General features: G+C 49.1%; 1 protein-coding gene across 9 annotated transcripts in view; it reads right to left on the bottom strand.

Moving 5' to 3' along the window:
- sash1a (SAM and SH3 domain containing 1a) overlaps positions 1 to 20355 on the bottom strand; it is a 161860-nt gene that overhangs the window by 13063 nt on the left and 128442 nt on the right. For 2 of the 9 annotated variants that reach the window (XM_076013412.1, XM_076013417.1), the window contains exons 5-14: positions 14683 to 14723; positions 14208 to 14297; positions 14004 to 14116; positions 12159 to 12257; positions 8004 to 8142; positions 6943 to 7367; positions 3228 to 3302; positions 2958 to 3101; positions 1646 to 1778; positions 150 to 319 (exon numbers count right to left, since the gene is read on the bottom strand). In XM_076013412.1, the coding sequence (XP_075869527.1) occupies positions 150 to 319; positions 1646 to 1778; positions 2958 to 3101; positions 3228 to 3302; positions 6943 to 7367; positions 8004 to 8142; positions 12159 to 12257; positions 14004 to 14116; positions 14208 to 14297; positions 14683 to 14723 (1429 nt within the window). Of the gene's footprint in view, positions 1 to 149; positions 320 to 1645; positions 1779 to 2957; positions 3102 to 3227; positions 3303 to 6357; positions 7368 to 8003; positions 8143 to 12158; positions 12258 to 14003; positions 14117 to 14207; positions 14298 to 14682; positions 14724 to 20355 lie in introns of all 9 variants that reach the window. The other 7 variants (XM_076013413.1, XM_076013418.1, XM_076013416.1 and 4 more) reach the window with 5 other exon arrangements.

Here is a 20355-nt window from a genome sequence, read left to right as displayed (position 1 = left end):
AGAGCTAAATGAATACTGATACATAAACTACGACAGAAACAGAAGAACGATGTTGGTTGTTGTGATGAATTGGGAAAGCAATGTGTGTGCAAAGCGGAGAGGATGCAGCCGTGAGGAGATCCGGCAGTTTGCGTGCGCTCTGGTCTCACCTTCAGCTTGAGCGAGTCTGTGTCGTAGGGGCTGGGGGTGAAGTCCGTGTGGACCCGAGCGCGGCCACAGAAAGGCCCTCGGTACGGCGGCTCTTCGTCGTCGCCGTCCTCCGACTTGACGCTCTCCCTGTTGCTGGCCGAGGAGTCGGTGGTGCTCACTGTCTGGCCACCTGGACGGCAGAGGCGAAGCACAACCTCAGACTGACGAGCAGTTTTTAGTGAAGTCTGCAGTTTATTTTTCGCTATCGTTGCTTCTTTTGCTGTGGTTTCTGCGCTGACGGTGAGCAGCGAATGCCGTCCAGGTCGTAAACACTTGCTGGAAGGTGTGAGAGTTTTCCCTCTCTCTCTCTCTCTCTCTCTCTCTCTCTCTCTCTCTCTCTCTCTCTCTCTCTCTCTCTCTCTCTCTCTCTCTCTCTCTCTCTCTCTCTCTCTCTCTCTCTCTCTCTCTCTCTCTCTCTCGCTCTCTCTCTGTGTTTGGGGAGGAAGCTGCTGAAATCATCGTGGTCTGGGACTTCCCGCCTAATCACTACCGCATGTCGGCCCGTCTGCCCCGCGTGCCAGTCCCCCGATACGGCCGAGCACACCGAGCGACGCACGGCGGGGGCCAGAGACCGAGGTGGGAGTTTAATCACCAAGGCAGGAACGACGGGCCGGAGTGATCAAATTATTCCTCAATTAGAGAAAGGGAACACGGTGTGGGAAGGCGACGGGGTCACAACGCAGGAGGCGGCCAATGGGAGGGGCCTGAGTCGGAACACTCTGTGGTGGCTACAAGAGTAATTCAAAAAAGTAGCAGCACCGTCTTACTCAACACTACAACTTCGACCTTCAAAGTTCTTTATAACTAATAATTTATTTTTGCATATGCAAATTTGATGACTACGCTATTAAACAATTCATTAATATAACATAATTAGAAATAGAAAAAAATTTCAAGGAAACAAAATGAAACACAGAAAAGAAAATATGTGGCCGAAAAGTAGTGAGAAGCTTTCTCTAAATATAAATAAAGCATATATATATATATATACTCAAACACCCTCATACATACATATATACCTGCATCTACATAAACATATGTACAAGAGCATCTGCAGTATCTACGTAGAACCAAAGATCTACAGTTATAAATGCTACTTCAGGTCTGTTGCAGGAGCAACAGAATCTGAGGAATGAGTTCCATCAGGACTGACGCTTGTTCCTCACATCAACAGAAAAGGAAGGATTCACACTGGTGGTCTTTTTCATTGGGCAACACGTTAGAGCATTAATCCTGCCTGGTTTCTCTCAGTTTCATCCGACACTGTGGCGGCTCATCGCTTCTCACTAACAGCAACAGGAAGCCCTCGACTGGTTGAACTAGCAGCAATGACGAGAAGGTCATTTCAAGTTCTGCCCCCCCAGGAAAAAAAAAAACTATGACACATCCACGGCGAACATACATATTTGTGCAGTGACATAATAAAGAAAGAAAGGGGGTGGGGGTGTGGACGTACTCATGGAGCTCTGTCCGCTGAGGGAACTACGCAGACTTTCCACTGAGCCGCCGGCCTTCAGCTTGGGCTTCTCCAGGGAGTCCATGTCAGGCTGAGGAGACTGAGGCGAGCCGGGCGCTCCGTCGGGACTGGACTGCAGGAGGCAGACGGAGAGAGAGAAAAAAAAAAACTCAGACGGTTGATTAAAGCGTAAATGAGGAGCGGGTGAGAAGTTACTGGAAAAAAAAAAGCGGTCGATTTAAACAAAAGGAAGCATTAATGATTCAATGGAATTTTTCTTTTTTTTTTTTGATAGCTAACCATCACTCCCGGCCTCACTGGAGTCAAATGGAATGAAATAAAAATTGAGGAAATAATATGAAATTTTTAAAAAGCGCTCATGAAAAAAATATGAGGCGGGCCGCTCCTGCTGCACAGCGGAGACGGCGGCCCCTTCAAAACTTCTCTCAAGTCCAAACACCTCATAGTGCAGCTCATGAAAAAACAAAGCAAAGTGCGTCCTTCAACATCTGTTGCGCTGTTTACGTTCAATTCACAGTCCGACCACCAGGGCTCAGTGTGTTCTCTGAAATAACCATCAGTCAATCTTTCCTTCCTCTTCAGAGAGAGGGGAAGGGGGGTGTATTACAGCTCCCCAAATGGCTCCCTGAGCTCGGCTTGAGGCCGACGCTACACCCAAAATGTGTGTGTGTGTGTGCGTGTGTGTGTTTCGGTGCTCTGTGTTTATCCTGTAACCAACACAAATATTTCCACCCATTCGCTCGCAGCCTGTGGACAGACTTTGAACGTTGAAACTTTGAAAAAAAAAAAAAAAAAATCCTGTTAAGTGCTTGCAGAACATGAAAGGGGGAGGAGTTTGGTGGCAGCTGCGCTCGGAGGCCTGCAGCGGTGCAGGCAGATGATGGGTGTGTTGTGTTTACATCATCTGCTTCATTCTTAAATACGCTCGTTAATTTAAAAAAAAAAAAAAAAGGAAAAAATGAGGAAAAACCTCGGACCTGTTGCATCAGATTTTGTTTTGTTGGTCAGTTGCTGCTTGTGGCTACAACGACACGCTGGGGTGGGGTGTTGGGAGATGGCCCTTTGTGATGTCACAGAGGGTGCTGATAGCTGTTGCGCCGAGCCAGCTGTTAACCTCTGAGATTGCAACCTCCGAGCCCGTGCAATGTCCAACAAGGCATCAGCTTTCAAAGCAGGAATGCCGAGAAAAGACGATTTTCGCAGGAGGTTGCAAACAGAGAGCTAAATGTTGCTGTTTTCTGTCATTCCATTCATCGATTTCAAAGACAATCTCAAAGCGTCGGTGACAAACCTGCTCTGACAAGGAGCTGCTGTACTTCTTGGACATGCGCTTCCTCATCGTCTCCTTGACCGACTTGACTTTCTTGCCGAGCGAGATGCGAGACGTTGTCGGCGACTTGACCACCTCTCTGTATATGGGCTCCTGGTCTTTGTTCTGTTGTCAGAAGAGGAACCCAGAGGAGGGGAACAGAGAAAGAGCGTGGGAGAAAAAAAAGGTGATTTGACTCGGCAGGAGAAACGGTCGCTGCAGACGATTCTCATAAAGCCGCCGAGGACTCACGTTGCTTTCCGAGCCGGCGCCGACCACATGGAGGGAGCGGTTTGACAGGTCGAAGCCGCCGAAGCTGCACGTTCTCTGCAGGAGGAGGAGGACGGGTGGGGGCGGGGGCAAAAACACGACAGGATGAGCCACGTTTCAAACGGTCACAGCAGGGAAACCCGCCCGAGCCAAACCCCCAGCGAGGGACAAGTCACGGTGATTCATGCTCGGCACGACACATTTAGATGCGTTTTTGATGGATGTGCACACGCATGGTTCTGGATACACACAGCGGCATGATGCTGTACGGGACTGCGGACAGCCTGACAGAGGTGATGCGACACACACGGCGAGGAAGACCTTCTCTTTAAAGCGGACTCGAAAGAGAAGAAACGGCACAAAACTCAACATTGCAACACGTGTTTAAGCTGCTTCAGGCTAAAACTTTATTTATTTATTTATTCATTTTTTCATCAGGTTTAAAGGTCCCATGTTATCACTGCATCACTCTACTGATGCTTTCCTACAATAATGTAGTTAACCATGTGGAAGAGCTTTCCAGACTTGGGGAAAAGTTCCCTTCCTTCTGTTGCTCGCTCCTCTGGAACACTAATTGCAGGTAATTGACAGTTTGTGATGTCATAAAGGGCGCCAACAACTCTCTTTGGTTAAGTGACTTTGCTTTGCTGGCCTCCACCCTTTGTTACTTTTGCTGCCTGGGCTTCTAGAAAGGGATTACAAGGTCCGACAAAAGCATCAATTTTGTCGGGAAGTTAAACTCAGTAGGGTTTTTATTGCAGGAGGCTGTAAACAGTGGGCTAAATTCACTGTTTTCTAGGGACCCAAAGGTATACAATAAGTTAATTGGAGTCTGAGATGAAAACTGCCGTCATGTGAGACCTTTGATAGAAAGTAAGCTGCTGCTGCTGCTGCTGATAGGACAGGGTGATATGGAGAATTTGTTCCGACTCTGGAGGACAGCGAGATAAGGGGTTAGAACACGAGGGGAGACTGTGACATGGAAGAGGAAAAACAGATCCAAGATTGTAATCGCTGGCGCTGCCTTTGATTTATAACCTGCCCTGGGCCGTGTACAAGGTCACCCAAAAAGCATGTAAACAACATGGGACACGGAAAACACCCGCCTGCCAAAAGACACCGTGGGCGAGCAGCTTATCGTCCGTCCTCTTGTTTCCGGAGCTGTGATTTCTGCACCGCTCACTTAAGTTAATAAAACACGGGCCGGGCAAGGGGATCCTCCACCGAGAGAGAAAGCGTTGCACATATTACGATGTCCACAGCTGCAGTCCACATCACAAAGCTCCGGGGGAGCAGGGGGCGGCGGAGAGAAGAAGGCTCGGAGGAACGTCAAAAATGTCATGTTGATGTTTGGTGAAATGGACATGCACCCAGAGAAAAATGGTCCTCCAAAATAAGAATAAAAATAAAATACATGTAAAAAAAAAAAAACTACACTGGCAACCACTGAGGCACGGGCCAAAATAGAAAAAAAATACAGAGCACGAAAAAAAGCAACAACATAAAAAAGTGTTTTTTGCTGAGGATGAGGAGAACGACCTCCGGTGACGTCACTAGAACACGGCGGGACTCAGGTTGCCTCAAAGCTGCAGGGTGAGCTCAGCTACACCTCCACCTGTACAGGTTCCTTCCACTTCTCTTGGCTGCAAACAGAGGCGGACGACACCAGGGCTGCCGAAAACGTGAAGCCAAAACATCTAGAGTGCCCTCTGGTGGCCGGGCCACGGTATTGCTTTCCCAGTAATTCAATGTTATAAAACAGGGAGGAAATGGCGAAAAATGTAAATTGAATAATACATCTGCTCTTTTTTTTTAGTTTGGTAATGTTCCTATGACTAGCAAGAAATTCCTCTTGCCTGCATGTTGGACATGTTTATCAGTGGAGAACTGATGAATGCAGAGCACCTCTGTTGGATCACTACTGCCTCACAGACACCAGATGGCAGCATTCCACAATATTTTGGCTTGACTTTTTTTTTTTTTTTCTTTCTACAGCCAGAGTCAGAGAAGCCCCGTTGCCGTCCACCTCTATTAATGCAAAACAGGGGCAACCTAGCGGTAATGTATTCCTCCGTGCAGTTCAGTTTCCTTCTCGTCCGCTATCCTCACTCATCTGACGAGATCCATTTAAAAAAGGTGGTAAATGCAAAAAGATCACAGAGTCACTTGCACTCAACGTTGGAAGAGCCCTGCTTAAGCACTTCTCTGCGGCCGGGGACAGGAGGACGAGCAGCTCCGGTGCCCACAGGGATCACCGCCGCTGCCATCCACTGCGAGTCCCTCCAGGGCTTTGACATTTACAGAAAGCCACTCGCAAAAAAAAAAAAGAAAAACGTCTGCAACTTAACCTCCCGCGTGGGCCACTGCTCATTCCGACATCGCTTCACATTCAGCGGGAGTTAAGTGGCTCCGAAAGCCAAAGGCGTTTGCTTAAAAAGGCCACGGAGGATGATGTTCGTTCCACCTGCTCGACATTTTCGGGCCGCAGCGTTTTGACGGGGGACTAACTTCCCCTGAAGGCTGTGCTATAACCATGGATGCATTATATGAAGCGGATACCAGACTGGCAATATGACGGCGCAGCGATTCTTTTCCAGTGGCCACTCGAGGTACAGTCAAAAAAAGAATTCGCCTGTAAAACGGCTGACAGGACGACTACGACCTGAATCACAGTTCATGACAAATCTTTCTATTGTACATTTTTAAGTTGTGGTCTTTTAATCTCTCAAAAATATATGATGAAGGCCAGAAAATCACCATAAAGGAGTTTATTCCCAACGTGACGTCACGGCATCGTACGTGCTGTCTCTTGGCTCATTCTGATTGGCTGATGCATCCTGATGTATCACGGGAGTTACAGAGGCATGATGGGAAGTGTTACATTAGCTATGGGCAGCATATCGCGGAAGCCAAAAACTTTTTCGGCATATGCACTATTAAAATCAATAGTCCACCATATTGGAACCGGCGGCTTGGCATAGAACAGAGCCGCTAGCCTTAGCTCGAGCCGCTACACCCCCTCCTACAACTCTGGAACTTTGAGGCACCGAGTCCCGCTCGAACGCGGCGGCCGACGTGTGGAAAAAACTTTTTTCCGCGGTTCCGGACTCACAGACTTCTGCTGGATGCGCAAGAGCACCCGCTTGGTGCAGCGGTCCACACTGGCCGCCCACTTCCTGTCCGCCTCGCGGTCCTCCTCCAGCAGGCAGCGGCGCTCGGCGCGGCTCAGGGTCACCGGCCGCACCAGCTGGGCCCAGTTGAGGTGACCGTACAGGCTCCGCTCCACCACGTAGGTGATGTTCAGCTCGCTGACCGCCGTGCGCCCGCGCAGCCTGCGGGACGGGAAGACCCAGCTGCCGCCGCCGCTGCCGAACCCTTTCGATTTGGCCACGTCGCAGCGTGTGACGGGCGAGGGGGACGGGGCGGCGGTGAGCGGGGAGGCCTGGGGGCCCTTGGCGCTGCGCGAGCGGTGGTACAACAGGTGCTTGGTGGAATAGGCGTAGTTGGGGTCGGGCTTCCGGTGCATCCAGCTGCCACTGCTGTAGTGGCGGCTGACGCTGCCGCCGACACTGCGCTGATGCCTGGGGCTGGCGGGCGTGCCGTCGTCCAGGGATATCAGGAGGCGGGACTGGGCGTGTGCTTTGGGGCGGGGCTTGGTGAGGCCGTAGTAGGCGTAGAGAGCTTCGTTGCCACTTACCCCGTGCGAGATGGAGCCCAGCGCCTTCCGCATCTCCCCGTCGGTGGTGGAGCGAGACAGCTTGCCGTCGTCGTCCAGTCCGCAGCCATCCAGCTCCGAGAAGGAGGAGCCGCTGCCCCCGACCCCCGACACGGAGCCCCCCTGGCCCTCGGAGCCCCCGACGGGGGTCCTCCTGGGGGGCCGGATGAGGCCGTGGGTGCTGGAGGACTTGCTGAAGGTCTTGACCAGCTTGTGGCCCGACCAGGTGTCCAAGCTGCTGGAGGACGGCGAGTTGGTGAGGCTGTCGGTGTCGCCGTCCAGGGAGAGCCCGTCCTGGGTGAGGGAGGCCAACGAGGTCTCCTGGGGCGGCGGGGGCTTCTTCAGGACCCCCGCGTACAGGGCCGAGTTGTCCTCGCACGTGGCAGGCGATTCCAGATTCAGGAAGTCTACAGGACCGGTCGAGGGGAGACAAGAGGAACGTTTGTCAGTAGGAGGGATTTTTACACATCGGATTCTGCAGAGTTCAGTGATCCGTCTGTGGTCGGGGGAATGTGGAGGGGGTGGGGGTGGGAACCACAAAGTAATGCCAAAACACATTCTTAAAGCCTGAGTATTTTGGAAAACCCATGACAGCAGCGCATAAAAAAGCAAAAACACTTGAAAGAAGGACAAACTTCAGCTTAAAGGCTCAATGTGAAACATTTACAGGAAGGAAAGACAGACATGCTGATGTGCACTATATGTCACCAAACAATAAAAACAAACAACCGTTATCATCTCCGAAAAAAAATAGCCCAGCCTCTTCTTGTTGTTCCACAAACATGGAACTAATTAGGATTAATGATTGTGTTTGTGACGACGTCACAAGCAGGGTGTCAACTCTCGTCATCAAAGTTGTCAGAGTTGTGATGGACTAACAAAGGATGCAAAAGCAGGACACAAAACATAAGAAAAACCAAGATTAACATTAGGGCGACGCTACTATGTCTCACCACTAGGTGCTGCCAAACCCTAAACACTGGATCCTTTAAGGCAAAAACAATGACCGACTTCCCCACGGAGATGAACAAGACCCGACAAACCTTCCGAGCCGTGCTTCTTGCCCTCCTCCACCTTGATGAGCTTCTTCCTGACCCGGCGTGTGGAGTTGACCAGCTTGTGGAGCCGCTTGAACTTCACCGAGTCCTCCGACTGCTCGTCGTCCGACTGCTCACGTGACTGCTGAGAGAGAGAGAGAGAGAGAGAGAGAGAGAGAGAGAGAGAGAGAGAGAGAGAGAGAGAGAGAGAGAGAGAGAGAGAGAGATGACACAATAAAATGGGACGGTCGGACTTGATAACATCCACACGCCGCCGATGATGCCGCTGCTGTTTGGACTTTAAAGAACGAGGTGGTTAAAACGCGACGGATGGGAGTTTTGTTGAGGATGGAGGAGTCGACGTTAGTGAGGTGAGACATGGGCCGCTGACAAGGCGTCCCGACACAATCAGAAATGTGCAGTTAACTAAAAAAAAATAAAAAAAAGTCGAGACCCCCAGGCTGACGGCACAGTGAGTCACTCTTGCAGGCTGGCGGTCAGTTGGCCTCGCTTTGAGAGAAGCTGAATGGACTCCGGCCGCTTCATGGCGCCCTTCCTGGCGAGAGCCGTCGCCAAGTTTCTAAGTTTCTTCATTTGCTGTTGTTGATTTTTTTCCCCCTGCTTTTATTTGATTCCGGTTGCCGGAGCAACGCTACCTCATCGGTCGCGTACTGCCAGTTCCACGGTCGAGGGTGACTGCATCGCTTGCAAAAAAAATAAAAAAATAAAAAGTGCTCCAGCCCACACTTACACACACACAAACAGAACGGGTCAGCGTGGTGTAGCTGTCGGCAGCCTTCTCCCTCAGCTCGGCGCCAACAACAGGAGGACGGAGGAAAAGTGCTGCCTTGCTGTTGTTGACCGCAGCTGCTGGCTCACAGCTTGCTGACATGCATTAGGGGCCGACGTTAAGAGCTGCGGCTTGGTCGGATTTGACGGACGCAGCCGCCGTCCGGAAAACCCGCAACACCAACCTCTGATTCTCACACACACACACACACACACACACACACACACACACACACACACACACACGGAATGACTTGTAAAAGCAGCACTTTCACATCAAACATTGTTCTCTACAAATCTCAGAAACAACTCCAATAACTCTGCTGAGTGAAGGGACGGTCCCATCTCGCTTGGCACGGATAACAACCAACCAATCAGGAATGAGAATACTGACATCTGTAAGAATCCATTCAAAACTATTTTCAAAACTTTCTTCATTTCAGAGGCAGATTTTTTTTTGTCATACTTTTTTTTTAACGACTGATCAGCCCGGTGAAGCAGAACGAGCACTTCAATTCAGCCCTTGACAGACTGCAGAGGTGGACTTCTGGGAAAAGCCATAACCCGCTCAAATAACCAGAGGTGAGTTCTTTCGCGCTCCGGTGGCTCAGGGTCAGACAGCGGAGTGCAATAACAACCCGGCGAGAGCGAGAGTGAGAGAGAAGAGACCGGAATGAACGAGACGAGCTGAAATAAAAGAGGCTCGTTTGGAGCTCAGCCTTGTCACTCTGCTCTTCTTCTTCATCTTCCTCTTCAGAGTCGTGTCAGATACGGTAAAAAGACATCACAACCGTCCCCCCGTTTCAAAGCGAACTCCCCTGAACTACCGAGAGCGAGAACGTAAAGGACGACAACAAAGTATATGGAGGAACTACAACTATATGGGGGAAAAAAAAAAAAAAAAGAAAGAAAGGAGAGGAATCCAACTGAAAGCCGCAAATTATGTCGGGCTGGATGGAAAAACACAAGAGGAAGCATTCTGCACGAGGATTTCCACCTCGGTTCGCACGCACATTGCTGCAACAATCGGCGCCTTTATCGGGGAGGAGACGCAACCATCAGGCCGGGAAAACACAGTCCATGTTCAAAAAAAAAAAGAACAACATAAAAGACTCTTTAAAGAAGCTTACCACCTCAGATTCTGCTTCACGTCTGGCCCCGCCAAGCCTCTTCCAGCACAAACCAGTCCCACAGGACCCGCAACGTTCAATTCCGCCTCCCTCCGACGCGGTCACACGTCCATGCAACGCAACTGAGAGACGCGAGCGACAAAGCGGGGAGTCGTTCAGTTCGGATGTGCCCGCGACTTGGGGAGGGAGGGGGGGCGTGCTGTGCGGTGGGAACAATCGGAGCATTGGAAGTCCCCCCCCTACCGCCGCCGCGTACCCCCCACGACCCTGCCCGCGTCGCTAATGGTCGGCCCTGGAATGTGGCCTCTGATCAGCGGGTAGGAGACGGCATCAGAGGGGAAGATTGTGCGTCGCCAAAACGTTTCTCGGCCGGACAAGCGGCAGCAGTATGTTCACACGTCCGCACACACGAACACAGAAGCGCATTCGTTTTTGACTCTTTTTTTTTTTTTAGGGGGGTGAAATGACCTAATTCCATTCATTAAAAAGGGGGAGACTTTATGCGACACCGCTCAAGGCCCCAAAAGCGTTGCAGTATTTCCTGAAGGAGCCAAATTTGGAACTTTTTTCATGGCCCGAGGGGTTTGAGGGAGGGAGGAGTGGAGAGTGAAATCTCGATCTTCTATACCCCCCCCCCCCCAACCCTCAACCCCCCACCAGACATCTTAATTTCCTCCTCCCCTCCAAGCCTCCAGATCTCGCCTCAAGAATTATCAACCACCACTTGTCGGGATTCCTTTATTTTAACAATAAATCAATCATCTTCCTTCAGCGGTGGAGCTTCTGCCAGCGGAGGAAGGAAAAAAACAAAAAAAAACCCAACAGACTGAGGGGAATTTACTATATGAATTGATTGATGTGCGGAATTATCAATTACTTTCCAACAGAAGGAATCAATCTGGATTTCCGAGGAGGGTGAACAACAAATGACGTGAGAAAACGGTTGACTGTGCGTCTCCTCCGCAGGTGAGACCGAATGGAAGCGTTGAGATCCAGCAGCAGAGTGAACTGTCCCTCTTTCTTTTTTTTTTTTTGCAGCTGTTTCACAGGCAATATGACTGCGGTGGGAAATATTTTTTTGGAGCACTTTTTTGTGTGTTTGGATAAATTCACTTCCTGTTTAAAAAAAAAAAAGAAAGAAAGAAAAGAGAAAGAACTGGGTCAGTGTGACTGCCTGCTCCTCCCAAACTATGACAGTGAACAGCCCACTGCGCGGCAGCTGACCCACATCTGTAAAAGACGAGAGGCGCAGCGACAAAACACACAACAGACACACAAGTGGACGTCAACATGCGCCAGACTCGATCTAACAAAAATAATTAAAAAAAAAAAAAGATTTGAAAAAGATTTGATTGTCTGAGCTCCGGCTCTGTAACACAAAATAATCCTCAAAAGGGTTTTTGAGACCAGTCAAGAGGCGACGCTGCCCAGTTTTAAAAAAAAAATCATTGATGGAAACAAGCCCAACCTGAACATCCACGTGATTATTTTCTTAATCCAGGATTTTAACTTAAATTGGCAGGGTTAAATACAAGCAGCACCGACAGTGGCGACACCCGGCAACGCGCCGCGAATTCCTGCCGCGGGTTGCATGCGAATCGCGACACAGACAAAAGAGCCGTAACGTCAAAGTGCATGTGGCATGGTGGAGAGAAGGTCTGCGCCGCAGTCGGGCCGATTGTCAGGAGGAAGGAGGCAAGAGAAAGGAAAGATCAAGCTGAAGGAAGGTCATTGCAACGGCACATTAACATTTGCCAACAGGTCAAATTTTAAACATCTTTCTTTGATTGAAGTGCGGATTAAAGGGGAAGTTCACTCAAAAACCGACGCTCCACCCGTCTAATGTTCACCCTGATGTGGAGTGAGGCTCTGATGAGACTTTTTAAACATGTTCAGGGGGAGAATTCCACCCAGTAGAGGCCTGGTGGTGTCACCAGCGTACAGTTGGAAAACGCATGGTGAGCCTCTATCGACCCAGAGCTGGGAAACTCAGGGCTTGACGTTGTGATTTGGAGTGAAATACACCTTTGAACACATTTGCTTGATTCTGTCTGCTAACACACCAAACACGCACACACACAGACGCACACTCGCAACAACGCCCGTCCCCCTTCTGACGACGAGCTCGTCTGCTGGAGGGAAAAGAAAGAAAAAAAACAAAACAACCTCGGGTCGTCTAGAGGTGGGAGTTAACAGAGGAGGTGTGGAAGGGTGGGTGGGGGTGGGGTGGGGGTGTACTTACGTTGCAGCTGGACGACTGGTTTAGATTGGCCGGAGACCCGTCAGTCCACTCTGCAGTGTCAGTACTGCCGGACTGTCTGCTGAGCTCATACTCCTTCAGCTACGTGGAGAAGAAGAGTTAGGAGAGGCAGAGGAACAGGGCGGGGCCACGCACTCTCACCTGCAGGCATGCTACACGGGAACACCACAGTGGATGCAGTCAGACACACACGGATACACACACACACACACACACACACACACACTAGTGCTGCACCAGGGATGTAGTGGGGAGTCGAATGTTTAAGTTGAATTTCAAAGGAGCCATGTCTTGCCAATTTCATCATATTTATTTTCAAACTAATAATAATAATAATAATAATAATAATAATAATAATAATAATAATAAAAAATTTGATTTATAACGCACTTTATATTTTGACAAGAAAATCGCCACAACAGTAATCAGAATTAATTAAAAGCAGTTAACAAGCATAAAACAGTTATCAGGTTAAAATAGAATCTGGGATAAAGGATTGAAAGTGTGAGTCTCTGAATTCTGGACAGACAAACTTTACTTCCTGGCTGCTCCGCCAGACAATCAACCCTTAGTGACAACACAAAGGGACAGTAATAGTAGTTCTTGAAATCCTGCCACATGTTCTGGCAGCTTTGTTCACCCTTCATATATACAGGTAGTGACATTCTATCAAATCACGACGCTCTGCGTGGCCTTCTCATGAAAAGGGTATTTTGAACGTTTTTACTTTAAATACATTTTTTTTTTAAAGTTTGCTTTAACTTTGAAGAGAAAAAGAGACAGGACGGTGCTTTACATAGTCTTGCTAATAAAAGAGAGGCGGCAAACTGTTTTATTTTTCCTTGTTTGGAATTTTGAGGGCGACTGCTTGATCCAAATACATGAAGATGTTTGGAACGTGGGACCTTTAAATTCCTGAGTCATTGTGACTCCATACGTCTCAGGTTTTAGGTTTCCCACCACATCCCTTGATGCACTCTGCATAGACTGACCAGCAAATACAAAATGAAAACCACTATGATGATAATATTCATCGGCACCACAACAAAACCAAAAAAAACAAACAATAAAATATGAGACACACAAGCACAACAGGAAGTCAGACAAGCTGTCCACAAAGGCAGGTCATTGATTGTTTCCAGTTGAGACAGGAGGCAGGATCGAGTTATTGGGCCAGGAAGGCAGCAGACACTTGAATCAGTGCAACGGGAGGTCATTAACATCGGCCTTGTGGAGAGCAACACAACGCTGGACGACCATGAGAAACCATGATGGAGGTGAAGAAAAAAATAAATAAAGGAAAAGAAGACGGCGCATGAAGAAAAGTCACTGAGAGCTGATTGAAAAGAATGGAGTGAGACGGAGAGCTGAGTGATTATCCACCATGTCCACACAGAGAGAGAAACAACAGCGCACCAGCAGCCTCCCACCGACAGGTGGCGCTGTGACTGGAAACCCCCAACAACAGTGAACAGAACCACACACTCACACACTCACACAAACTCGACCGGTTCACAACCTCAATTAATATGTAATAACCTCATAATCCCCAACCTGGAGTTTGTGTGTGTGTTCACACAAATCTCTCAGCGTGTGTGTGTGTGTGTGTGTGTGTGTGTGTGTGTGTGTGTGCGCGCGCGCATCAATCACAATGCCAGATTAAGATGCTACATGCTAAACTTTTGCAGGTTAGTCTGAGTGAGTCGTTTTAGTGAACTACAACGAGAGTGTGGGGAGGAGGGGGTGTTACAGGGCAGGGTGGTCCTGGAAGGGGTGGGGGGGGAGGGGGGGTGGGATGTGGGTCAGCAACAGGGTGAGGTCTCCTACCCGAGCCAGGGCCTCTTCCACGGTGATCATCTTCTCCTTCACCATCATCATGAGCTGGATGCGCTCCTCGTCGCTCATGGTGATCTCGCTGGCGACGTAGCCGATGTCCTCTCCTGCAGGGAGGAGGAAGCCAAGTGTGAAGGTTCGAGTATGAAGTGGAGGAGCGACGGCGGGATGGGTCTGGAGGATCGGAGGGCCACAAACCTTTGGACGTCTGACGCATGACTGGTTTGTGGCCCGACTTCCTGAAGTTCTGCCAGAAAGATTTGTTCTTCTTCTTGTTGTCCCATTTGCCTAAAAGAGGGGATTCACAAAAAGAGATGTTGCATGTATGGCCGTAAGACTAAGATAAAGTAAAAAATAAACAAAAAAACAAAGCAATAAAATATAAAGAGTAATTTTTGAAAGGCTCTTGCAGAATGAAATGGAATTTGAAATTCAAAATTTAAAATTGAGTTGAATACAGACAGTAAAACTGTGTTTTATTATCTTTACATCAATAACACAGCAGCTAGAAGAAAGATGTAAGTAATATCCCTTCCTACCACTAGGGCAAACAAAATCACACACATTGCGCCTTTAATAAATGTATTAACTTGTGATTTTCAATGACAGTTCCTGAAGTGTGGAGAACTGTAAGGCAGTTCCTCAAGGAAACCATAAAAATGCGTCAACATACCTCCAGATCCGTCCTCAGAGCTGGATTTGTGCAGAGGCATTCTGGGTGAGGGGGAGAAAAAGAAAAAAAAAATAAGAGTAGGAATGAACGGACAGTGATTGGAGAACACAAAGCGTCTTCATAAAGCCTCTGGTCTGTGTTAACCGCATCTCGCCACGACCCTGCGTCTACAGCGGGTGATTTATGGCAGCCGTGGGAGGGGCGCTGCAATTCAGAGGGTTGGCCACTTGGGTGCAGTGTTGGCGCAGGTGACGGGCTTTTGCCGAGTCGACGGGAGTAGGGGGAGAATGTGACGATGAAGAAAGAGAGCGAAATGGAGGAGGAGGAGGAGGAGAAACCACAGGGCAGACTCAGCCCGTTTGTGTGGTCACGAGGAAGAACGGAGGGGGAAGAAATGGAAAATAATCTGATATGTCTGTGAAACCTCTCGAGCTAATCAGAGCCCGGCGAGAGGAAAATAGCCCCCGTTTCTCAACTCTAAACTCCCGTCTGAGGGCAGCGCCGCGTTCCGCGTCGCTTCCACTGTTCTGCACGGCCGAGCGAGGTGCCGCGTGCACGCTTTCACACACCGGAATGCCGTGCGACAGCTGGGAGTGCCGGTGCACAGCTGCTGAGTCCGTCCGCGCACGGAGTCGGAGGCGTTGCCAGTGGAGGCATGTGAAAGTGCTTGACAGCATCAAAACAAGATGAACAGGTCACTTCCCTCCCTCTCTCTTTGACTGTGTGTGTGTGTGTGTGTGTGTGTGTGTGTGTGTGTGTGTGTGTGTGCAGACAAGCCCTCTCTCTGGGCGCAATGGGAAATCTTTAAGGCCCCGGCTGCCATGGCAACATAATGAGATGGTAATTGAATGGAGGCCTGTATGGTTTTGAACCCCTGTGTTCATCCCCACCCCTCTCTGATAGGCTAGGGCCAAAGCTAATGCTAATGGAACTTGCTCAATAGGCGCTCCCCCCTCCTGCCCCTCCGGTCCTCCCCCGTGTTCCACGCTCTATAAATTAAACCGTCGCGCCGAGCGCGCACACACACACTTTAAAGCGCTTCCACGTCTTTGAAAGAGTGTGTCACTCCGGCTATTGTGCGCCCGGCCAACTTAATCGGTTTAACCTTAAATCTTTCACCAGGCCTTTCTATTTTTGCTCTGTTCTCCGGCACTGAGCGGGCAACGTCTCGCCCCTTTCTGATCTCTTTAGCATAAGCCACGTTTCTTTAACGATATTAAGTACAGTGTTCTGAACTTTGTCTGAACCTTTATGTGTGAAGGTACGGAATTCCTCTCTTTTATATCACCACTAGGACCTCTACTAATGAATTAATCGATGGCTCCTGATTTAGCTACCAACTTACTAGCATGCACTTGCACGTGCTAACAAACACTTAGGAAGACAAAAAAAGAATTTCAATACTATCAGACATCGGTGCAACAGTAAAAATAAAGTATCCCTTTTACCTTCCAAACAAAAGACCAAGCAAATCAAGACCGCTATTGTTATCTGACTTGTTATGTATAGATGGAGTCGTCTTGGGTTCAGAATTAGCAACTCCACTTAGCTAGCTAGATAACGCGCTAACTATCTCTCAGGTTTTAGAAGTCCAACGTAGCTTCAAAAGCTTGTGTATAAAGCTCAAGGCAACTGAGCAGCTGCAACGTTAGCAGCTAGCGGCTAGTTAGATAGATAACAAGCTAGTTATCTTTCTGGCTGCTTTGTCAGTAATGCAAAGGAGTCCAACACACTCCTTCAAGTGGTTGATACAAAGTCTCTCAGATACAAATAGCCTGCTAGCCTGGTGTTTCTTGGTGTGCTGCCAAAGAAAAGTATCCATGTGCAGGACACTCTGGTGCGACTTGGCACTTGCATCATTTCCATTAAACAGCTCTGCCCCTGCGTCTCTCCAGCCCAAAGCAAACCTCTATATGTCAGCTGTGTCAAGACAATGAGGCAGGAACTGTCTGTGACTGTGGCCGTGAAAAACGGGAAGGGCAGAGGGATGAACTCTCCGGGGGTTCACAGAGGAGGTCAGAGGTTAACTGGGGAAGGGATGACAGAAGTCATCTGCGTATGAGGCAAATTTTATTGTCCCTATGCGTGCGTTTTTCCTGCCAGAAAAAAAAAAAAGAAAGAAAAATGCTCCTCCGGCATTGTACAGCGACTAATGGCAGCTCTGCCAGGGCTGCAATTTAGCAAATACGCTGACGCGATCCCTTTTGAGTTCCAACATAATAGAGTTGTTAAAAACGCAGATCCCTCAGATGCACGGCTGCTTTTTCCATTTAGTTATTTGTCGCAGGCGGTTTCCCTTAGACACATAAAATCAACACACTCGTAAAATCCAATCAGCAGTTATACGTTTGGCCACACGGAGGCTTTCATCGAGTTCACTCGGCCTCTCTGCTTTTAACTCCCGGCTGATAAGGCGGCTCCGCCCCTTCCGGACAACAATGCCCATTAATCAATCGCCTTTCCAAACAGTAAAGGAAGGAACCACTTTGTCCTGTCATCGCTTGGGGGACGCCAGCCTTTAAAAGGAGGCAGTGCCCGTCTCGTGCCAGCGAAGTGATGACAGAACCAAGCGGAAGGGGAGGGAGAGGTTATGGTTTATCGCAGAGCGCAGTGTTGCCCAGAGAGGCGATGACGGAAGCGTCCGTAAATGACACAAATCTGATTGTTTTTTTCTGTCCGTATGGGATCTAGCAGCAAAAATACATTTTCCAGCTGCTTTTATGCATTTCATTTTAAATTGGACACGTCTGACGATCTGTAACGCGACTGCAGTCTGACTTCACTGGAATCCAACAGATGTCATAATTCAGCACCAGAGGGGGCGGGGCCTGGCAAGATCACATGACTCCATGAACGAAAGAACAACGGTGATGGAGCTCGTCAGTGGAAAATTTAATCTTTCTCCTCTCATCACTTTGCGATCATTTTTCCGATGAAAGTGGCATTGGCGATAGCGATGGAGTCCATCAGTGGAAAGAAAGCAAATCCCACCATGATTGCGCGACAACTTAAAATTTGATACCCACGCCGATGTGAGCATCGCCAATATTTACTTTACTCAAACCCATGATGCCACATTTTCCACTTTTGGGGTTTTGGGTCCTTCACGAGAGCAAACTTCCAATAGGTTGCCCAGCTAGCTCAAACTGCACCATTACACCTGAACACCTCACTGGGCAAACACCAGGATGGATCGCGACAGTGGGGGTTTCGCTCCTTGAAAAGGCGCGAAAAGCGGGATGAATTAGAAAGTGTTGGCCGCAGTTGGTCGAAGGGGCTCCTTCTCGCATTCCCCCCCCCCCCCCCCCCCCAATAGGAGGAAGACGTCATTTGAAAAATCTCTGCCATCTGGTTCCCATCATCCTCTGCATTTGTCTGCTCGACACGCACGGCCATGGGAGAAGAGATCATGTGTGTGGTATGCGCTTCCTGTGCCGCACGTGGTCGTCACGTGAAGGCGGTGGCGGCGGTTCCGCGGGAGGGTCATGCAGCGGTGATGGATGAAAAGAAGAAGAAGAAGGAGGAGGAGGAGAAGGAGGAGGAAGAGGTGAAGAAGAAAGGTGAAAATGACCTTCATGGGGCTAAAAAGGTCAGACTGTTTTAGACTTGTCAAGAGGTTTTGGGTGACCTTCTACCCCAGCAAACAGGGAAGTGAAAGACAGCCAGTCTGTCTGTCTGTTTCTTTCTTTTCTGGTTCCGAGGAGCCATTTGACACCCGTCCTCAAAAGCTGCTCTCATTAGCCAGAGATCAAGCGAACCCTGGATCCAAAAACCTGCTGCTGTGATCTCACGCAGAGCCATTGGGGGCAATTTTGTGCACAGAAATGAGGTAAAGTGGTGGCTTTAAAAAAAAAAAAAAAGAAAAAGAAAGAAAAAGGAGAAAAAAAAATGCACAAAAATCAACATGACAGGAAGCGAGGAGTGAGAAGGAACCCCACCCACGTTCCCTTCCAATCCAGCTCTCCGCGCTGCCGTGGTTCTTGGCCGTCACCCTCCCCTCGGTGGGACACAAAGGCAGGAAGGAAGAGAAGCAGGCGAGCAGAGAGAATGGGCCGAGAGGAGGAAGCCAGTGGGGATTTTTTTTTTTTTTTAATTCCTTAAACTGCAGCAGGTATTCAAGCACGACGGACCAAGCGAGCGGGCATGAATGTGCGACCGCGAGGACGTGGAAAAGTTTCTTTTTTTTTCTCTCTCTCTCTCTCCTGCGATCCGCTCGGCTGGCATCCGTCTTCTGGAGCGGGAATGTGACGCCGCTGGAAAATCACTGACTGGAGTCATCGTGCTTGAAACAAATTGTTCCCTGAATGCAGTTCATTCAATAATAATGATAATGACAATAATATTAATAACGATGATGACTATAATTAGAGCCAGTCATTGATTGGCCTCAGTTCCTCTTAATAACGATGATGATGATGATGATGAGAAGACAAAGACCAGAAAAAGAAGAACAGCGGTGTTTTCTGTAATTTGCCCTTCCTTGCCTCCCCCCCCACTCCAGTTTCCCTTCCGTTTCTTGGTTTTATTTCACTTTCTCGCCAAGCGCCATCGGCTCGCCTGGAGAAGGGGAAGCGGTGATCGCCGAGGGATGGAAGGATACTGCAGCGCGGCTTGTGATCACCAAACTTCAAGTCGTTGGTTTGTCATTTGGGAAGAATTTTGAATGTCTTTGCAGAAGGAGAGTCTGATGGAGGGTTGGGGGAGGGGGGTCGCTCTAGTCTGCAGGAAGCTGGCAGCAGCAGCAGCAGCAGCAGCAGCAGCAGTGGCGACACGATCTGAAAAGTCAGCGCTAAATCACCGGCTTGCCGTTAAACTGTTCGACCACATTGTGTTCTTCGTTTTAACCGCAATTTTTCTTTCTTTTTTTTGGTAGATGCATGTTTGGTGGGTGGGAACAGTTGCCTCGGCACTGGAAAGAGCAAAGCAGTAACTTCTCCCCTGGAGCTGTTTCAGGACAAGGAAACTGTGACTGATTCATTTCAAGAGCGAGAATTTTGTTTTTTCTAGCGGGAGGGTCAGGCTAATTTTTGGAAAGATAAAAGTCCCTGAAATATTTCTTTAAAAAGCGGGTAAACAACCAGGGCCTAATTGCTTATCAGTGTAACAATACAGTTTAAAGAAGTAAATCCAAAACAAAACAGCTGTTATCTGCCGCCTCAGGAAGTAAAACAACAGTTGCTGGTCAAGATGCGTTTTTTTTTTTCTTCTTTTCTTACACTGACAAAGCACCGAGCGAAACTATAAACTGTGTGCGCTCTCTGGTAAACCCGTGAACACGTTTCAAAACCCCGAGCAGCTGGAGCTGAGCGAGAAGGTCGGCGGTGCAGGAGCGCACGCCGCTGCGCTCATCAATAAGGTTTGCGGTTCCCCCCGCTGGAGGACCCGACCTCCGTTTTCTCAGGAGCCACGCAGCTGCGTGCAGTCGGCCTCCATTTGTTTTATCTTGGGCTCTCGATGGCCGTCACCTTTTTTCCCTCCCAGGTTCGCGCGGCTTGATGCAAACCAGACGGCGGCCGCGTTTGCTCGCCGTTCTGACGTGCGGCAGGACACACATTTCACCCCGCGCCATATTTCAGGGTCCCACGATGACTCCAGCCAGAGGTTACAGTGATGAAAAGTGTGTGTGTGAGTGTGTGTGAGGCTGTGAATGTGTGTGTGTGTGGGCGGTAAAAC

This window comes from Nelusetta ayraudi, unplaced genomic scaffold, assembly GCF_046127955.1.
Source record: "Nelusetta ayraudi isolate G7.1 ecotype Tasmania unplaced genomic scaffold, CSIRO-AGI_Nayr_v1 ptg000151l, whole genome shotgun sequence".
NCBI classification, from domain to species: domain Eukaryota; kingdom Metazoa; phylum Chordata; class Actinopteri; order Tetraodontiformes; family Monacanthidae; genus Nelusetta; species Nelusetta ayraudi.
The sequence above is the reverse complement of the archived record's forward strand: the minus strand, read 5'-3'. Positions and strand labels throughout refer to the sequence as shown.